The sequence below is a fragment of the Pinus tabuliformis genome, chromosome 9 (assembly GCF_031772625.1).
Source record: "Pinus tabuliformis cultivar Carrire ecotype Pingquan chromosome 9, CPIR1, whole genome shotgun sequence".
NCBI lineage: Eukaryota > Viridiplantae > Streptophyta > Pinopsida > Pinales > Pinaceae > Pinus > Pinus tabuliformis.
Window position 1 is genome coordinate 827,213,973 of NC_142307.1, and position 20,794 is coordinate 827,234,766.

Consider the following 20,794-nt stretch of genomic DNA (forward strand, 5'->3'; position numbering starts at 1 on the left):
TTCTAGCCCTTGTAGATGGGATACATGACTGTTAAATTCAGATGGAGACCCATGAGGTTGCTTTTGTGCCCCCACAGACACTTGGGAGCACCACAAGTCATTTGCTTGGAGATCAAGGGACCACCCCCTTCATCACTGTTATTGGAGCCCTCCTATTCATCATGGCACATGAGGGACTTCACTAGGCCTTCCAATGGCCCTCCTAGCTATTGTATTATCATTTCGGTTGTCTTGAGAGGCTTATTTTACACATTATGGAGCTATTTGGCGGGCTTGTCACCAAAGGGATGTTATTTTGCACATTATTTTTATTGAAGGGGTATTATTAGGCATAATTAGGCCATTCAAATCCCTTGGAGGATCATATAAATATAAGAGAGGATCATTTGATCTCTCATCATCATTTGGATTTGGGATATATCTTTCTAAAGATTTCAGACCTACAATTTGTGGAATGATTTGGATGATTAAATGCATTTTGATGTGTGGGATACTATCGCTATCTCTCTTGGAGCTTCTATTTGGCAAGGTTATGGATGGATATACTCTTTTTGTCATGTAAGTGCTCTTTTCATGCGAATTTCATAATGTTTCATGTCTAATGTATGGAATGCTATGTCATGATTTTACTTGTGCCCTAAAAATTAATGCAAATTTATGAAACACCTGTAATCTTGTCTCGTTGCATATGCTATTCATCTTGGCAAGAACGAATTTTCTTAGGGGTAGGTTTTGCACCTTTTATCTTGCAACTCTATTAAATATTGCATATCAAAGTATAAAAGTCTAAAGTTGCTATGAAGTTGCATCCACAGAGAGTGCAGTTGCTTCTTTAGGCCACCCTGAAGAGAAAAGTGTGAAAATTCCACAACTAGAATCCTATTGCAGCAACTGGTATTATTTCTTCTAACTAATAAATTAATTATTCAATTTATTGCTACGGCAACATCAAAATAAACACACTGCAACCTTCTCAAATAAAACTATGAAAAATAAATAGCGTTGGAACTAAGAAAATACTAGCACTATAGCACACACAAAATAAAAATGACACCGTTATTTTTGGAAAAATGTCTCCGGAAAAAACCCAATGCAAGAAAACCGATGTAGCAAATGAGGGTTTTATTTTATTATGCAGCAGTGAAATCTGAGTACAATCTATGATGCTCAACTGGAAATCCAAATAGCAAGTAAATCTAGCCAAAATTATTTAAGGGAAATTACCCCTCCCACAAGCAACCCCGGCATGAATTCTCTTTAGAAACTCATCCACTTGTGTTAGTTTTTGGTAGCATCGAAAGTGCTCTAACCTTGAAATTTGGTGGGGAGGCTAGGGCACATGAGTTCTAAAGAACTCAGAAACCGTTTGGTGAAATTCCACCCGATTGTATTTTATTAAAATAATTAATATTTTTAATGGAGTTCCTAAGTCTAAACTTAGGGAAATTAAAATATTAATGGGTATTAATCAAAATATGGGTGAGAATGATTTAGAAGGCAGATCAAGTCATATTTTAATCTTAGCCATTGATTAGAGACTTAATTTTGGTTGTTGAAGACTCAACAGGAAAAGTATAAAATGGAGGCTTGGGGTTCATTTGTAAACACACACACAAAGAACGAATTGATCTAGAGCTCGATTTCTGGGGCTAGGAAGATGAGAAATTCGAACTAAGTGATCATTCAGCAGCAGAAGGGCAGAGAGAATCCGAGAGGACTTTCCGGAGAATACTGACGGAGAGGCAGAGAGAGCTTGCAGACAAGCAGCGCAGTAGTCGGGAGAGCTGACGCTAGGCCAGTCTGGGCCCACACAGTCCTGACACAGGGCCAGAAGGGCCAACGCATAATAGAAAAGTTGTCTATCACACAGAATCTAGAACTATCGGGAACAGTCGGAACTACCGGAAACTGCCGAAACAGCGAGGATAGTTGATGTAGAGGGCAGAGAAGTTGATGCATAGCCTACGCAGGTTCAGTGCAGAAATAGTTGGGGTTAGCCAGCCTTGTGCCAGATCAGTCGGAATTTTGCCAGGTGAAGTGAGGTAAAACTCACTCAGATATTCCGCCAATATTTTCTCTATAAAGGATTGCTAAAGGAGCATCCTAAAATTGTTTTCAAATATTTCTCCTACATAATAATAAACCCTCATAATTGTTGCACCAATTTTCCCGCATCAGGTTTTTCCGGGGACTATTATGTCCAAAAATAAGTGTGTCCTAGACTCCTATGTATCTTGTTTTTTGCTCTATTTTCTGTTTCATGAGATCAAATATTTAATAACTGTAGGTTGTAGAAGTAATTTACTTCAGTATTCAAAAGAATAACTTGGTTAATGTATGTTAAAAATCAAGAGGTGAAGTAGATTCAAATTTACTGCAATAGTGTTTCCTTCGAGTCTAGGAATTTTCACATCCTGGACCCTCTGTGTCAGCCTCTTCACTGCTCTGCACCATAGTTTTAAAAACCGGCCACAAAAACCGGTAACCGGTCTAACCGGCCGGTTGGAGGCCTGGCCGGTCCGAACCGGCCTAACAAACCCGGTTTATTACCTTATGTGCCCAAAAACAGGCCCTAACCGGTCAAAACCGGCCGGTTTAGGGCGGAACCGGCCGGTTTGTAGCAAACCGGCCGGTTTATGGACAGCATTGTTTCTTATGTCTCCAAATTGAGTATGCTTCAAAAATTGATAGATAAGTCTGAATTAGTCATCAAAGCCCCACAGTTATATGTTTTCTGATCTATGGACATCTTCTGATGGATGGAGATTGTCTTATTAACTGTTTGGATGCTCTGTCCAGCAGTGGCCTGCTTTCCAGTTTTTTGGGATTAGAAGTTTGGACTGTTTTCAGGACTGTATTGGATTGATGTTGAAGTGGCTTTGTGGATTGCATGTAAGAGGTTTGGAGTTGTCTATCTTTGAAATGATTGTATTTAGAATCATTGTTTTTTATACTCTCAGCGCCATGGCAGAAGTCCAATATTCTTCTTTAAGGGGATCATGGTGTCCTCAACTGAGCTGGCACGCAATAGACAAACTGAAGTGCAATTACATAATACAGTTTTTATCCTTTAACCATTTTTCTTTCTGCTGATATTTCCATATAGTACAGAGTTCACAATTATATCACATTTCTTTCCTCAAATATTCTCTTTCTGCTGATATTTTAGAAGAGGACTCTGTCTGCTATGAGTTTTTACTAAATTAGTTATGGTTTTGAAGTAGTCTTTAATTTTCAGTATATTAGTTATATTTCTGAAATGGCCTTTAGTATTTTACTATATTAGTTATATTTTTGACTTGTGCCTTTATGGACTTCAAACTCAAAGCATACGCGCCATGTTACATGACATTAAAAGAATTGGAAAACGCGGGAGAGTGTGGCCAAATTTGACCTTGTGGGACTGTCGTGAACCACTTTTGACCATTCATGATTTAGTTTGAAAGATTTGTCCCGAGTTTGATCTATTTGATCCGAGTATCATAGGTTCATGTCGAGTATGAACAGGTTTTATCATTCCAACATATGGAAATGCTTGCAGGTGGTTTCTAGTATTCTACTATGGGAAAACAAAGAGTAAAACCATCTCTTCTTCTTGCTAAAATAACTACTAGCTCCTTGAGAAAGGTGCCCACTTCTCAGAACAGATCACACTCAACGTAACTGCAGTTATGACGAATCCAAATGTACATGGTCCAATATAAGAAGATGAATCCCAATTAAAAAAGATCGCTACAGCTCATGAATATACCCCTCACCTTGCATACTCAGATTTAGGAAAAGGTTTCAAGTTTTCAACAGATTTCAAAAACAACTTCCATTCTATTTTTCATTGCATAGAAGCAATCTTTCAGGGGGTCAAAGTAACATCACCATACCTTCTTCTCAATCTTTTCTTTGACCATAAACAGTTGCTCGTAGTTAAAAAAAAGTAGTTTATGGAGGTACACTATAGACTTGTAGTAGGCCAATGGCCTCATAGCTTGCAGCATTGTTTTTGGACTTTATAGGCCATTTAGAGCCTCATTTCTTATGTATTTTGCTATTTTGTCGATGATATGTATTGCACTCGGTGCCATTTTGATATATTCACCTTTGCATGGTATATAAATGAGCAAACTTTGCATATTTTGTCTCTATTGTCTTGGAATCATGGTTTTACATATTAAAAATAGTTTTGTTTCATTAAAAATTAATTATTTAATGTATTTTTTAAAAACCGGTTCGTTTAGACCAAACCAGTCCCGGTTAGACCGGTTCCAGTCGGTAAACCGGTTCATTAAGTGGACCGGTCCGGTCACCGGTTCTGGTTTTAAAAACACTGCTCTGCACAAGCCCTATGACATCTAGCCTCTGAATTGCCTCTAATGAGGTCGTTTTGTCTATCTATGTTGAGGAAATCGCTTCTCTAGCACTCAGGAACCTCTACCCGGCCTCTAGAACTCAAAACAAAATTCTCTCCAGCAAAATCGAATTGTTGGTGAAGTAGTTGCACTGCCTCTTTGGGAATAACTCGGCCTCCTCGTTGTTGCCTCTCTGAATCTGGAAAACTTCCTCTAGATCACTGTCTCTACCCCTCACTGACCCTACTTCGATCTATGGTTCTCAAGCAACTGCTGCTACTCTCTGGAAATCGATCTGCCAAGAAAATCAAACTGCAAAAGTGTTTTCTGCAAATGCCCATCAACTTCCTCTTATAATCCACTGTTGGACAACCAACGACCAAGATTAAAACTTAATCAATGGCTAGGATCATCTATGAGTCAATCTGTGTGAGTTTCTAGGTGATTCTCACCTTATCTCAATTAATAATAATTAATTAATCATATTCTCTAAGTTTAGACTTAGGAAAAATTTAAAAATCGGCTAATAAAAATGAGACACTTCTAGGTGGAATTTCTAGAAACAATTTTAGGGTTTTGGAGAACTCATGTATTCTAGCCTCCCAACCAAATTTCATGGCTAGAACACATCCGATGCTACAAAAACTAACACAGTTCCTAAATCTTGATCATTTTGACTCCAATCTTCCCAATAGCCAGGCACTGGTCTTAGATCCTTGGTGATCACACTAACTTAACGAAATATCATTCGTTCACCTCTTTTCTTCCTCTTTTCTTTGTCCCCTAAGGATAAGGAGATTCTCTAGGGCTTGGTGTGAAATTTTAGGGAAGAGAAATTTTAGGATTCTGTCTGGACAAGTTTATTCATTTATGTCTCCTTTAAGCATCTAGTTTTGAACGAATTCTGACGGTGGAATTTCAAATAAATTGATGTCGTCGCTATCACACCAAGAGGGAACCCTTGAAGCTGCTTTGACGTGGGAATTTCTTGAAGGTTTGCACTTTGTAGTTCATCATTCAAAACCTTTCCTCTTAACTATAGGTGATCATTGGATGAGCCTTTACCACGGTATATCTCTCAACCCTTGGTCTCTTATAGTATTTCTCTCAAGCAGTTTTTCGTGGTAAGTCACACTTTAATTGAATCTTTCCATTGAATGAGCCATCCTTGCCTCACTTTGACCCCTAGCATAAACACATCAATCACAAGTGAGGGATTTTGGAAGTTTTGATCTTAGGCATTCATCATTTTTTAATATTCCTAAGCCCGATGGCATCCTTCATAGGTCTTTCTTGGGGAGCCTTTCAACTTTTTTTTAAGTATTTCAACCATTAATTGAGCCTCCCCTTTGAATCGGCCTAGGAAATCGTGTTATACCTTGCCATTATCTTATCATTCAAGTGATTTCCTCCATACCGAGACTCCTCCCATCGGTGAAAGTCCGTAAAGAGTAGGGGGCATCGACTAAGGTGATAATGGGTCCTTGTCCCATTGTTGTCACTTGGTCTAGTAGCAATCTCTTTGGAACCCCTCCTAGGACCCCTACTAGATTGAGCAGTAACACCTCCAAAGTTGGAGTGTGACTTAATCACTGGGTCTTGAATATGTCCTAATGTCTAGGGTCAATATATATTACTATGCTAGGTCATATCTGGAGTCTTATGGAATTTGACAAGGTTTTTCTAAGAATTTTTAATTAGTTAAAATTTCCCACAAGATGGGATTTTTAATTAATTTCCCATGTAATGATGAAAATAAGTGGCACTAGGAAATGTTTGTACCATGTGAGAGCTCAAAATCCATGCTCGCAATGCCAACATTATCCTAAGACCAACTTTAGGTGTCAATAAATGATGAAAATCCACTTTATCTAATAAAAGTGGAGAAAAAGACAAGAAAATGCAAAAACTTAATAATGGGAGGCATATTAAAACATGTTTTCCAAGTCAAGGGACAAATAAAGTGATGTGGCTTTGAAGTGAAGTCAAAGGAGCAGTTGGAGGCATATTTGGCAACCACATTGACAAGCCAAGTTCATGACCAAGTGAGAGCCCATTTGACTTCCAATTAGGGGGGTGTATTGCCCAGTCAGCAAGTCGAGATTCCTTTTTGGATACCCATGGATTTGCTAACACCTTTAGTTTTTTATTGATTTGGTAGCATAGTTTTTTATTGATTTGGTAGCATTAACAGGTGTTCTACTCTCAATTTGTGTTTAAGAGGCTAAGGAACACGAGATCTCCAAAACCCATAAAAGGTTTAGTGACATAAGCTTGTGAAACGCCTTAATTAAATTAATTAGACATCATTTAAATATTTCCTAAGTCTAACTTAGGAAAAGTGTTTAATTAAAGTGAATTAATTAAGGAGATCAACTTATGCTCTAGAGACTTCCAGAAAATCACACGAATCAAGTCTGAGATGATCTTATCCGTTGATGAAGACCTAATCATAGGTGTTGGTGTTCCAACAAGAGATTATATGAGAAAGCCGATGGGATGGAGAGAGACGCAAGAGGGGGGCGAGTTACCTTGGCAGATTGAGATATCTAGTTGCATTACTACAGCAAGGAAGAGAGTTTGAGCCAGAAGAAAGCATCAGTGATTGAGGGAGCAGCAGAGGAGAATTTTGGAGAGTTTCCTAGCAGTTTTCCAGTGTCGAAGAGGCAGGAAAAGGGAGGTCATAATTATTCTGTAGAAAGGTCGAGCAGCCAGTGCAAGTAGCTAAAAACCCCAGTACAAATTGCTAGAGAGAGGTTGTTTCAGTTGTCAGAGGCCGGAAAAGTCATCTAGAAGGCAGAGAAAATTTTTCTAGAGGCAAGGGAAGGCAGGACGGCTCACAAGGAGCTAGCTAGCAGCCAATGTGAATTGTTTCTGGGCTAGCAATGCAAGCAGGCCAGAGGGAGGCTAGTTGATTTGTAGAGGGAGAAAATTCTCTCCTAGAGATTTTGCCAGATTTTTGCCGAAGGATTGCCAAGGAGGCATCCATATTATTATACTCTCCATTTTTGCACCGGATTTCCCTTCGAGGTTTTTCCAAGGACGTTAGTCCAAAAATTATTGTGTCAATTTTCATTATGTGTGCATCTATTTCTCAGTCCCTAATTTTATTTTCCACAACATATTTTATGGTGAAGATTGCAATTGTGAGTTATTCGTTAATTGTCGTAAATACTTAAACTACTAATAGTTAGGAGAAGAATATCGAAAAACTGCAATCAAGAAATTTTCACAAACAGTTGGGGCTGATTTGATTGGAAGATGGTTTAGGAGTCAACTCCCCTTGACTCCTCTCCTTCTCCACACATTGGTACACCTCAGTTGAGCTACCAATTAATACTCATGTGTAGATCAGTCAAGAATATACATTGACTATAGTGGTAGTCAGCACACAGATGAGACTTGAGACATCTATCCACACTCCAACTTGAGGTTGGGTCTATTAGGAGATCAGTGGGGCATCACTCCCACTCAAACCACACTTGTCAGACCTTCAGACACGCACCATCCAGCTAAACAATACATTGATACTCACTCAAGGAAGTATTGTTGCCACCTACAGCCAGCATAGGTCACTTAGCAGACCAGTGACAATCAGTCCTCAGCCACTTGGTAACTTCGACCAACAATGGGATTGACTCCTTGTGTCACTTGTTTAATCAGTTCTTCTTGGGATTTCCTCCCACAATTGCTATTAATAAGCCCATTGAGCTCTCATTCTTCGATGGTTGGAAGCGTGGAGCTTGGGTATACTATGCTAAAATTTGTCTTCATTCATTGATAATAAAGCAAGACTTTGGAGGTCCACCATTACTGTGTTGTGTTATTTTTTCTTGACACTTGAGGTAACCTTGTATGTTTATTCCAGCGAATTTTTACTTGCTTACAATTATTTTGTGTCTTAGCCTAAAGGGGCAGTTTTGTCTAAGGAAGAAAAGCTACAAGTATTCGTAGTTTTTTCTTGGACTTACTTATATCCAAGGCTTGATTGGGACTTGTATGTTCTCAGTTGAACAACATGTCCAATATTGCCATCATATGAGCAAGCTCCCTTTGATGCTAATCTTTGTGTTGAAAGGTTGCGGTTATTGTAACGTAAGTTACCAAGAGTCTTGGAGTTGGAAACGTTTTTGGCTAAACTAGCCACCTCCAATCTAATCAAGGAACACATAGCTCAAATTTACTTTGGACCATTCAAAGGACTCTAAAAGAGAGATCAAAAGGGCTCCCAAGGGCCTTGAACTTCTTCCTCCCATCACTCAAATCAGAAATTTATTTGGTTACTTTATTCACGAATTTATTGAATATCTAGCACTTGGGCTTCTTGATTTGACTGTTGCTATAATAGCCACTCATTTTGCTCAAGAAAAACTAAGTTTACTTGGTTTATCTTAGGCAAAATAGATTAGGATTTGATTATTGCATTTGGGATTTTTCACCAAGTATTAGATCTAACACATGCTAGACTTTTGGGGTTTGTTTCAAACTTTTCATAGTAATTTACTAACTGTCCTTCTTGGCTGACTTTTTTGGACAGACTGTAAACAGGGAGGATCTCCAGCTTGGCTGATTTTTGGGATAGACTTTTGACAAGGGAGACAATTGGTAGATTTTCTAACTTGAAGGATGTGGGCACTGAAGACAAGATATTTGTAAAACCATAAAGTTCTTACCTTGTAATCACTTTTAGGGGGTTTTACATTCAAGAATTTCCTTCTTTTGTAACTCATTTTAATCTCTCCCATTTGCCTAAAAGGGAGTTTTAATTTCTCCTCTTGAACTTGATCTCATGTTGTGAGAGAGATCAAGTCAAGTATTGTAACTTCAGTAGTTAACTTCTATTGTAACTTTTGAGCAAGATTTTTGATCATTTGTAACATTGGAAGAAGTACTTTATCCCTTTGAGGGAATTCATTGTAAACTCCTTTCAAACACCCTCCATCCTTCATTCTATAAGAGGATATTTCCCCTAAGTATTCCCCCTTCCCCGTTTGGGGAAGAATCTTGTGTGATTCTTCAGTGGTCTTCATTCCTTCTCTTTGGTGAACTAAAGTAGACTAGACTAATCAACTAAGTGCATCTAATTTCCTTTGCAAGTTATTTCCATTACTTCATGCAATTTAGTTCAACTTGCAATTGTCTTACTTGTGCAATCTAATCTTTCCACCTCATTGTACAATCTAGTTAGCTTTGTCTCTTTTATTTACCAACTCCCCAGTTGACTCCTTACTCTGAGATTGGGGCCCCAGCAAGGATAAGATCTGGGGAAGAAGTTCATTTGAAACTTGCTCTAGATTTTACAACTAACCACTAACTTAATCTAAAATAAACCAAGAGCATTCCACTACATATATCATGCAATCTTAGTGCTTGAGTTGAATTTCATTTGTTTTCCTTGCTTTCCTAGGTTTATCTATCTATTGGAGCAATTGTGATTTACTTCAAGTACACTTATTTATTTTGAAGCATTCACATTGTGGGCATTTAAGGATTTACTTTCCAAGTTTTCTTGTTTTACTTTCAAAGTTATTTTATCTCACTTGGATTTTTTGCTTTGCAAGTATCATACATATTGGCACTAGTCTATTGGTTTTATCTTGCAATATCTTTGCTCTTAGATGATTATTATTTTCATGCTCATGAAGTTCATGCTTTGAATTTATTTATATTGTGGATATATCTTGGGCAATATTTATTATTTTTAACTCCTAGAAATTAACTCATCTTGTATAGATTAGTTAAGTCTCAGTATTCTTTTATAGGGTCCACCCCCTTGGCTTCAATAGAAGTTAGCCTAGACGGAGGAGTTGAGAATTGAGTGACAGTCTCAACTCGAGACTTGCCCCCAAGGCCACACCAAATGGAGTTAAAGATTTTCTCCAAGATAATCCCGGCTGTGGATTTAGGCTGCAACAGACTCCATATGCCCTCTGGAATCTTAGGCACTACCCTTGCCTATCAACCACCTTTAAAATCAATGTAATAAACCAAATAAAAATCTGTTTTACAGAAGTAACTCTTCAATCACCTTTGAGCCTCCTTTGTCTAAGCCTTAATAATCCTAACCCTAAGGACACACCCTTGACCCTCTTGAGTCTCCTTTAGTCTTGCACCGTCTTTTGGATTTTGGATCTCAAGTGCAAGATTCATTGTCACGTGACCAATACAAAAATAAATGCCTAACCATAAGCTTAATACACTAAGAGGTTTCTTACTCAAATGTAGTAATGATCACAAAAGTTACCTGCAGCTTTTCGAGTTCCTTCAACACATTGGCAACCACCATTCCGGTATCATTAGAAAAATTAGGGATGACAAAAATATAGCGCCCATCCTTAGGTTGAATCCTAAAGTCATTTACACCATGTTTCAGAGAATAAGAAAATTATTAATACATATTTTAGAAAAGAACAGGAAATTTGAAGATCATCACTGTTAGTAGAAAGAAAACTTACCTCTTAAGAAGAGCATCAATGAACATGCTTTTCTTTGCCAGCAAGGATGGAGAACTCTGTTCACAACAACAGTGCTCAAAGTCTCAATTCAGTAACCCACGTCTCTTCATTATCTAGACTATATAAAAAGTGGTCTCAATTTGGTAACCCCCGTCTATTCATTATCTAGACTATATCAAAAGTAGTCCCAATTTGGTAACCCACCTCTCTTCCTTATCTATACTATATCAGAAGTATAGATATGTAAACATTCAAATAGTAGTCCCAATTTGGTAACCCGCCTCTCTTCCTTATCTAGACAAAACTGATGCGCATAAATCACATGCATTTACCCATCCCGTTAAACATGAAGAAATATGACATATATGTAAACAGTTGCAGACACCTGAAAGACTGAAAATAGGCATGTGCATCTGACTGTGCAATTTTAATCCAAATTAATCCACAGATGGTTCTAGGAAGCATACTTTGTGAAAACACAGAGAGCAGGTTGCGTTTAACTGGGGAAGCACACGCAAATATTGCACCTCTTCAATTTCTAAATATGACAATATTGTGGCCATCACCTGCATGAAACAAAAACTTTAAAATGAAATCTTGGTGGGTAAAGAAGATAAGATGTATCTGATAAAAATTAATAAGTCTGGATGAGTGACTACCCAACATAGCCAAACACAGTACCAAGCTCATGTCAATCCCAACTCTCACATGCCTTTATTCAAATCTTTCTATGTTTTAAAAAACAAAAATAGGTAAAGCCAGACATCCAAATTGTACTGATTCTTATATGTCAGTAACTTGAATTATTCCTATAGCCAAAAACATTAAAAATGACTAAAGAGATCATTTTATGACGAACAACATTTCCTATACTAGCAAGTTTAATTCGATTAGATGCTTACCTCAAGCCCAGATGCCAATAAACAAGTCCATGCCAAACAAATTAAGTAAACGTCAAGGGTTAAATCAATAGCATAAACTTTTAGAAGTGACTATTGTCACTTCATAATGTTTATACCTTCAAAGACTAACAACTTGTGCAGTTTTCTTTCAGCAAAAAGTTCCAAAATATTGGTTATTGATGAACTTCGACAAACCCTTGAAAAATAAGGTAATAATTTATAAGTTTAGATGGTGAAACTCAACAAAAATCAAAACTAGAGCTTGGAGGACAAAAAATTTCCTTGAGATAGAAACCATGTGTTGAACAAAACATACAGTCAACAGAAAGACAATGCAACAGCAAAGTGAATGAACAATTTTTCACTTCAAGACATAAACACAGACAGAGCTGAAATGCGCCCTTGGGATGTGTTAACCCCTAAATTTGTCCCCATGCAAAATTAGAGGCTTAATGACCAGTACATTTCATCAGGCTGGAGGTTCAGAGACATATTCAGATACAGCTTTGCTTGGGTTGGGGTTGGCTCACAGGGAGGTTTGTTGCAGTGTGGCTTCAATGATGCTCGTTTACTCAGACAGTAGACTCAGTCGTTGCACAGATTTTCACCAGATTGGAGAGAATTGCTTTTTTAAGCAAATTAGCAGTTCTCCTACTTTTTAGGAGATGTGTTCAGAGGTTTGTATCGCAGTGTCGATTACATATTCAGAGTCCCTATGAGCTCAGGGTTCTAGTGAGACTTCTCCAGGTTACATGAATGACATTTACAGTGACAGTTTCAGTTCAGAGTCTCACATGTCAGTTGTGATATATATTTGAAATCCTTCCTAGCTCGCGATTCTGATGAGCTACTTTCAGGCGACATGTAAAACAGGTCTATTTTTAGTATGTTTTGTATGTCAGATCTGGCTACATATTCTATTATTCGGACTCCCTACTGAACACTGAGTCCAATGAGGGTAATTTCATTGACATGTGAGGTATTTTTATCAGTGTTGAAAAAATCGTAAAGGGCCCAGAAACATCTTTTCGGAAACATCGGTGAAAAATTCAGCAAAAATTGGAAAACCTCAGCAAACATTTAAAAATACAAAATATATTCATTATTTTTCAGAATTTTAAACATATAAAACAACAAAACATTAGATAAACTCATTGGCACATAAATATGGTGTTAGATTGTGTAGCTTGGAAGGACTTCCACATTGGCTTGGTGTCTTAGCATGTGGAAGATTGCCTCTCTAGATGATAAACTTTGTAAAGTGATTTTATAAAGTACCTTTTGTATTTAATGATTAAAAGTGACTTTATTATAAAGTTGAGTCACTTAAGTGATTTAAGTGATCTCAATGAGAGATTAAGTCACAACCATTGATCTTGAGATGGCAAGATTTAATCTTGGCCATTGAGATCTAGGGTTAGGGATTTTAGTCATTAATGAGTTATAAAAGGAGATTTGAGGGAGAGGTGAAGGCACCTTGTACATAGTTTGAGTGGAGGGATTTCACTCAAGTTTGCAAGTCGAGTAGGGGGCTAAGGAAAGAGGAGCAAGGGGCAGTTAAGGAGTAGCAGTGAGGCTGCTCAAACTATTTGTATATTTCCTCTAATGGGCCATTATCCCTGGTACAGGAACCCAAGTTATTAATAGAACAAGTTTGTTGGTTTTTCCACTTTGTCGGTTTTCCAGGGTATATCATGTGTCCAATGTGTGATGATGATTTTTGTGTGTTTTCGTTGTGCATCTTCCTTTATGAACTTAGTTGTGCATAAATTAATAAATTGGGTAATTGTTTGTATGAGATTTTGTTAAATTTGGCAACTAGGGCCAAACTTCATCTTGGACAGCTCATACGAGGCAGCTAATATTTTTATTGGATTCCTCTCTCCGAGAGGTGTAGGATTGATCTAAAGATCATCCCATTCTGACATGTACAAATGCAATTATGAATTTATTTTGATTATGGACAAATTGTCAAGGTCGGCCAGTGATCTAATTTACACCTCAACGTTGCATATAAATTCAAGAGGCCTCCTCCTCATTTTGGCACTTCACTCACTCACACATTTCTCCTTCATTGTTTAGGTGCGGATCTTCTGAGGCTTCTCTCTCTCCACACGTACGAAGAAGGGACTGTTCTTTTGTTGTCCCAGCGTTGACCGACGTTGACCGAAAGTTGCAGGAAGTTGTTTTGACCAGCGTTAACCATCTTTGACTGCCGTTTTGTGTGGGGAATTTCTGTTTGGGCAGGCCACAGTTCTGGGCACGAAATCTGACATTGTTTGACCTCTGTTTGACCAGCGTTGACTATGCTAGGGCTTGCTGCTGCGTTGAACTTCATTGACCAGGTTTGCCTAGATATTTTCAGATTGTTTTGGGCTAATTTGACTAGCTGTTGGAGGCCAAGTTGACCAAGTTTGACCGAGCTGTTTTGGAGGTCAAAATCTGCCCTGTTGACCAGCGTTGACTTTCTAGTTAGGGCTTTCTGTTACTGCTGTTTGACTGGTCAGGTCTCACTGTGATTGGGCAAGTGAATATTGAATATTGTACTCTCTCTCTCTGCTGAACTTTTGAAGAAATATAAGAAGAATTGATCAAGGGTTTCCCCACATTAGGGTTTGTCCCTGGTTGGTGCCATATCTTGTGTCCTCTTGTCTTGCCTTGTCTTCTACTGTTATTGTTTATGTTCTATTTGCATTTTACTATCATGATGATGTGATTGCTAAACTGGGTATTGATATTGGGCTAATAAAGAAATTGAAGTAAAATTGCTCTAAGCATAGAACATACCATTGTTATCTAAAATTAATAGATTTACTACCAGGTGCTAGGTTCAAGGAAACTTAACAAGGTATAAACATAGTGAGATTCTATGCACAGAGAAAATTGAATTGGGTCATGTGATTGCCAGTTTGTTGTTTGTGAGGGGATGGTCATTATGTGAAGTCATCGGCAGCTAGGGATTTGAGTGCACAACCAACCAGGCTGACTACACAACCATTAGCAATCTAGAGGCAACAGAAGTGGTCGTGGCTACCGTAGCTATGACAGTGTTGGTCGTGGTTACCACGTGACAGTTGCCAACATTGGGTCAGGGCAGGGGCTAGCATGATCCAATGGCTCAACAGATGGTGGAGGCAAAAATGGGCATAAAGTTTGTGCAACAGCAGGAACAGTCGAGCCGATCACGAACAGGCGTAGCCGCTAGAGCCACCAACCCAAGCAGCCGAGCAATGGCAGCAACAACACGAGCACTAACACAGTTGTTTGCTCAAGGCCAAGGACGGGTGTAGAAGATAGATCAAGCCAGGAAAAATAAACAAACGACCAATTGAAGCTGACGCGGGGGGCAAATGCCAAAATCTTTAAGTGTCAGGTTGGCACATTGAATATAGAGTGAGCTTAGCACAAACTGGCTACAGGAGGGCGACAGCACAGCTGCCAATAGCGCTAAACCCATGTCGATGGAAGTGTGCGTCCAGCAGCTGCCACTAAGTCGTTGAAGCAACTGACAATGGCCGGCAATCGACGTATCAAGAAATGTGACATGCAGGTGGCCAAGGGTTGCGCTAGAGTAATCAGCTCGTTCTGTATTGAGCAACCAAGCCACCTGAAGTCGCTCGGGAGAAAAGAGACCAAGGGCACAGTCAGGCGTGACACGAGGAGTTTGCAAGGCGGCGAAGGCCAACCGCCGAGCACAATCGGACCAAGAACAAGGTCGCATAGGAGAGATAGGTAGTGGTTGGGGGTTGTGAGAAACATTGTTAACATCTGAGCTTTAGAGTGAACCAGCTGCCAATAAAACTCAACCGGCACCCGAACAATAGACCACGGGACTAGCCGAACAAAGAACACAACGCTAAACCGAGCACGAGACCATGACCAGTCGTTGCAAGAAGTCACATGCCAATAGCCAACAAAGGAAGCCAAGACCACTGTGACAGGAGAAGCAAGATGTGAAGCAGCCAACAAAAGAAAAAAAATTGTCGTCATACTAAAATTAAATTTTTTAAGTGTCCGAGCAGGGAGCAAGAGGCTCCGAGTAGCACACGAGCCTCTTGGGGAGCAAGCAGAGGCATTAGGCAATCTCGAGAAGGGTGCAGAAAGGTTCAGGTAATGGCTAGAAGTTTTGGGTAATGGGCAGCAAGATCAAGCAATATGCAAAAGAACTATACAGCAAGCTCGAGCAACATGCAGCAAAGGGTTTAGAGATGGATTGCACTTGATGTTATTTTGGTTATGTGCACCCTTACATGCTATATAAACGAGAACTTATAATTTGTGGACATGTGGTTGATGAATATTATAACTACTAGATAAATGATGCTATATGCTTTAATCCATGTTTTTATGTTTTTTGTCACAAATTCATCATTCTACATGCTTTTGTTGACATATATGCATCAAAATATATATTATATAAAATTCACTCCCAAAATCGCTCCCAACCTAGGATCTTTTGAAATTGTCACTCCTCACTCTTAATTCCACTCCCACTTCCCGCTTCTACTCCCACTTATTGCTTCTTCTCTTGCTCCCAAGCAGCCTTGATCCAGAACATACATGCATCACATTACTAATATCTCTATGATCTATGTCTAATGTGCGTGTTAATATTTTTTAGTTGTTGCTCATTTAGTGATCCTCCCAATGATGGGGCAATAGAGAAGACAACAAATATGGAATGTTCACCCCTTCCTTACATTAGTGATGAACAGGTTGAATGAAAGTGAAGGAGACAATGATACCACCTATTGCTTGGTAGAGGGCACATGCATGCCACAAGAGAGAGTGAAATATACTATTGTTTGGGAGAGGGTGCATGCATGCTAAGGGCACACATCTCACACCTTCAGTTAATTCCAGTTTAGATGTTGTTTCAAATTTAGAAATTTCAGTTTTGGATAGATTTTTTCTATTATTAGACCTTTTATTTTGTTATTTTCAGCATGCGTGATCTATTTTTACTAAGAGGGGGGAAATCCTTAGTCAATTAGAACATATGCATGATAAATTCCCATCTTGGGTAGAGGACACAAATCTCAAGAAAGGGATGCATGCTTGCATGCTCCAGTTCATCTTTTGATGGAGATACACTTACTTGGCACTCTTACCATGCAACTATGGTGCACTAGGTGATCAAATTATGGCTATGATTTAATAAAGTCCAACAAGATAGGATTTTGCATGTGTCCATATTCATTTTACTTTAAATCCTCTTCCTATTCCATAAGCAAGATGAAAGGTGTGTCTATGTTGGTTATCGAGGTTTTGTTTTGAAATGTTGTAGTGTATCTTTTTCAATTTTCAATAGAAGATTGATGTGATTGAGAGTTCAAATCTATGTATTTTCCATTAAAATTTTCCACAATATGTATTTGTAAATCAACCAACTTATACCTGCCTCTCTTTTATTGAAACTTTCAAATTTTCGGCTACCTAGTATTTAGGTTATTCTTTCTAAGGGCAAAATTTGCTTACCATTGTTAATGAAAATAAATGGATATAAATATAAAATAAAAAAGGTTAATGAAAAAATGGATACCTACAATATCTACTGAAAGTAGGGGCTTTTTAAATTGGGAAGGTATATTGGGTTCGTATTGCCAGGGGGTTAAATAAAGTGATTTTTAGAGGTATTTCCAATATGCATTCAAATTAAGGGTATTGTTTAGTATGCCACGAATGCACGTGCTATGTTAGAGGTTCCTTGAGTGAAGCCCCCGTGAGTCTAGCCTTAAAAAGAAGTTTGAAATGACAAAATTAGGACACTTGCATTATTTTCTTGGTCTTCAAGTCTTGCAATCCAAAGAAGGTATTTCCCTTTCTCAGTCCAAGTATGCATGTGATCTTCTACGCCACTTTCACATAGAAGACTGTAAGCCAGCCCCTTCTCCCTTTCAATCTGGAATCAAACTTCCAGTTACTTGTACTTCCCCTAAAGTTGATGCTACCATATACCGTCAGCTTGTTGGAAAAAATTTGTATCTGACCCATACTCATCTTGACCTTTCCTTTGTTGTTGGCCTTGTTGCTTGGTTTATGCACAAACCACATGAAAGTCATTAGAAAGCAGCTAAAAGAATACTTCATTATGTTCGAGGTACAGTTCAATTTGGGACCATTACAGTGCAGAAGCATCTCCTCTATTGGTTGGTTTCACTGATTCTGATTGGGCTGGTGACCCTGATGATCGGAAGTCTACTGCAGGTTATGTCTTCACTCTTGGTTCTGGACCTATTACATGGGCTTGCAAAAAACAAAGTGTCATTTATCTTTCTTTAGCAGAAGCAGAGTATCGTGGCGTCGTTGAAGCTAGTAAGGAAGCCCTATGGCTTCGTCAGACCCTGCCAGAGTTTGCTTTTCAGCAGCAACATCAGACTACACTTGGGTGCGATAATCAAAGTGCCATTCAACTATGCAAAGATCCAGTCCAACATCAGCGCAACAAACACATTGAACTATACATGCACTTCATCAGAAAGCTCATTCATGACCATGTTATTGAAGTGCAATATTGTTCAACCGATGATCAAGTTGCAAACATCTTTACAAAGACTCTCACAGAGGCAAAGTTTACTAAACTTCGATTTATGGTTGGAGTTTAGGAAGTTGTCATTACAGGGGGCTAAGCTCTAATGCCTCCTTCATTCTCCTATTGTGACATCTTTGTACATCCTTCAGTGCTATCCCAAGTTGTTCTTAAGGGGGGATGTTAGGATATTCCGACACATAGGAAATAATTAAGTATAACTTGGTCTAGTGTATAGTTAGGTAAAGTGTGTTTCTTTAGTATGTACTTATTGTAACTTACAATCTGACGGTCACAATGTGTTCTAGACATGAAGTGATCTGACAATTCATTCTCTCCTCGGTATTACTGATACTTGATCCATGGCTTAACACCTGATTGCTCCATGATCTCTATTTAAAGAGCATGGAGGGTCATTTGTCTGGGACCATTTATGAGAGAAGCTTATGTAAATTTCCTTTCTTTTTATTAATAATATTGCCTAAAGTGGTCGTGTAGGCTCAAGTCGTGGATTGTTTCCCTCTTTGAGGATTTTAACCACGTCAAGAATATTGGTGTAATGATCTGTGATCTATTTGTGACGGGTGTCCTTTGGTGTTCAATCTAAGGACCTTACCCTGTAAATTCCTGCACCTTCTAGTTTCCCGATACATTCTGTAAAACTTGAATGCTCTTCCCTTGAGGCCTCTTGCTTTACTTCTTCCAAGGAATCTACGGAGACTTCCTTAGACCTCCAATATGCCACTTTCTCATCGAAGGTGACATCTTGGCTGACCTCAATCTGTCATTGCTCTAGAATGTATATTTTGTAGGCCTTTGAAGATTCACTATATCCAACAAATATGCCTTTCTTTCCTGAAGGCACTTGCTTGTTCCTCTTATCCTAAGGAACATGAATATATATATATATATATAGGACAACCAAAATGTTGAAGGATGTAACTAGTTTCGATTTTCATAATTGTACCTCTATGTATCTTATGAAGAAAGGAAAAAAGAAGAAAAAGAAAAATTATTTTGCAAAGCATGGGTTTCATGCTAAAAAGGATTTGTATTATTATTATTTATTATATAAGCATGTTCTTCGTGCTTCTAGATTTTGTTGAGTCAAAGAGTCAAAGTCCTATTTGGACCTCTTGAAAAGTAAAAGGAAAAATAACTTTTAATATGTAATTTTGGGTAAAAACCCCTCTAGATGCCAAGTCGGCCTACATGACAAGTTGGCCCTACCCCAATGGACATGATTGTTCACACCCCTCTAGAAAGTATAAATAGAAGATGATATAAGCTCATTTGGACACACTTAGATGTGTGTTTGCTCTAAAATTTCACAGAAAAAGAGAGATGAAGTGGAGGGATAAAGTTTGAAATGGAAGAAGAGTATCTTCTTGAGATGGAATATGTGAAAATTCTGCCTTGCTACTTCTCTTGTTGCTGATATTTTGATGATGAATTTGTTGAGAAAAATGGAAGGTTTGACTTGACATCTAGAGGTTGAAGTTCTTTTGTGGTCATGGGTCCTAGATGTCTCACTTTGATATGATTTATAAGAAGAGATTTTGACTGGGTTTTCCCCTAGGAGAGCGGTTTTGCCCAAGTTGTGAGCCTATATTCTGCGTTATTTTGTTTTTGTGATCTTCATGTTTATGCTATAGTAATTGTTTGATGAAACAAAGCAAAATAAATATTAATAAGAAGCTAACTAATTCACAAGCAGTTACTATGAAAGAGAAATCTAATGTAAAATTGATAAGCCCCTTGATTTCTCAACATGGTATCAGAGCTTTGGTTTAAAGGAGGAGGCTGAAGGTCACTCTCTGTTGGCAACCTTGAAGAACTCTGAAAATTAACGAGTCGAATCATTCTTATCAAGTTCATCGAAAGCTCTTTGTGGATATCTCAACTCTAGTTCACGCACCTTTAATTTCACCAATTAACAACGACACTCTGTCATTTTGATCATATCTATGATGAAGAAATCGCATAATTCAAGACATATGTGGCTCAATCCTTAAAAGTTTTGAGGTCATATATTCTTCTGGTTATGGTCTTGCTTTAAATAATATATGGCTCACACTTCACAATTAAAAATTAGTTATATGTCCCTGAGGTTCGACACTCGCATCCATAGCAGACTCTTTGAGACTTTTATATGTTCTTGGGTTCCTTATTTTGTGGTTTGAGTCAAAAAAAGGCTCGCAATTATGATCTATTGTCTCTCAACTATGATGGTTTGTTGTTCTTTTTATGGATCGCTTCTATGCAGGCATACGTTGTACCATGATTTCGCTCTATCTATAGAACAACCTCATTATCTATACTCTGTTAAAAATAAATTCTCGCTCTATTCGATGAATTACTATGCCATGAAATTGCATGGCTCGCTCTCTGTATTCGCATCACAGTGGTCCTTATGTCTTTGTGAATAGTTTTCTTTATGGACCGCTTTCAAGCCAATCGCACACAGTGGTGCATATGTCTCAGTGAAGATACAGCGCGCATCAATTCTTTACGATGGTTTCTCCGTGCATTATTAGCATCATAATCTAAGACTCACATGTTGTT

The 20,794-nt window shown here is 38.4% G+C and overlaps 1 protein-coding gene across 3 annotated transcripts in view; it reads right to left on the bottom strand.

Annotated features, from left to right (window-relative positions):
• The window catches only part of LOC149151343 (ATP-dependent DNA helicase Q-like 5), a 190,392-nt gene that overhangs the window by 14,936 nt on the left and 154,662 nt on the right, over positions 1-20,794 (bottom strand). For all 3 annotated transcript variants that reach the window (XR_016263637.1, XM_089445599.1, XM_089445600.1), the window contains exons 15-17: positions 11,266-11,364; positions 10,799-10,854; positions 10,588-10,690 (exon numbers count right to left, since the gene is read on the bottom strand). Coding sequence is in view for 2 of the 3 variants with exons in the window: in XM_089445599.1 (XP_089301725.1) it covers positions 10,588-10,690; positions 10,799-10,854; positions 11,266-11,364 (258 nt within the window). In the remaining variant the exon portion in view is untranslated. The remainder of the gene's footprint in view (positions 1-10,587; positions 10,691-10,798; positions 10,855-11,265; positions 11,365-20,794) is intronic.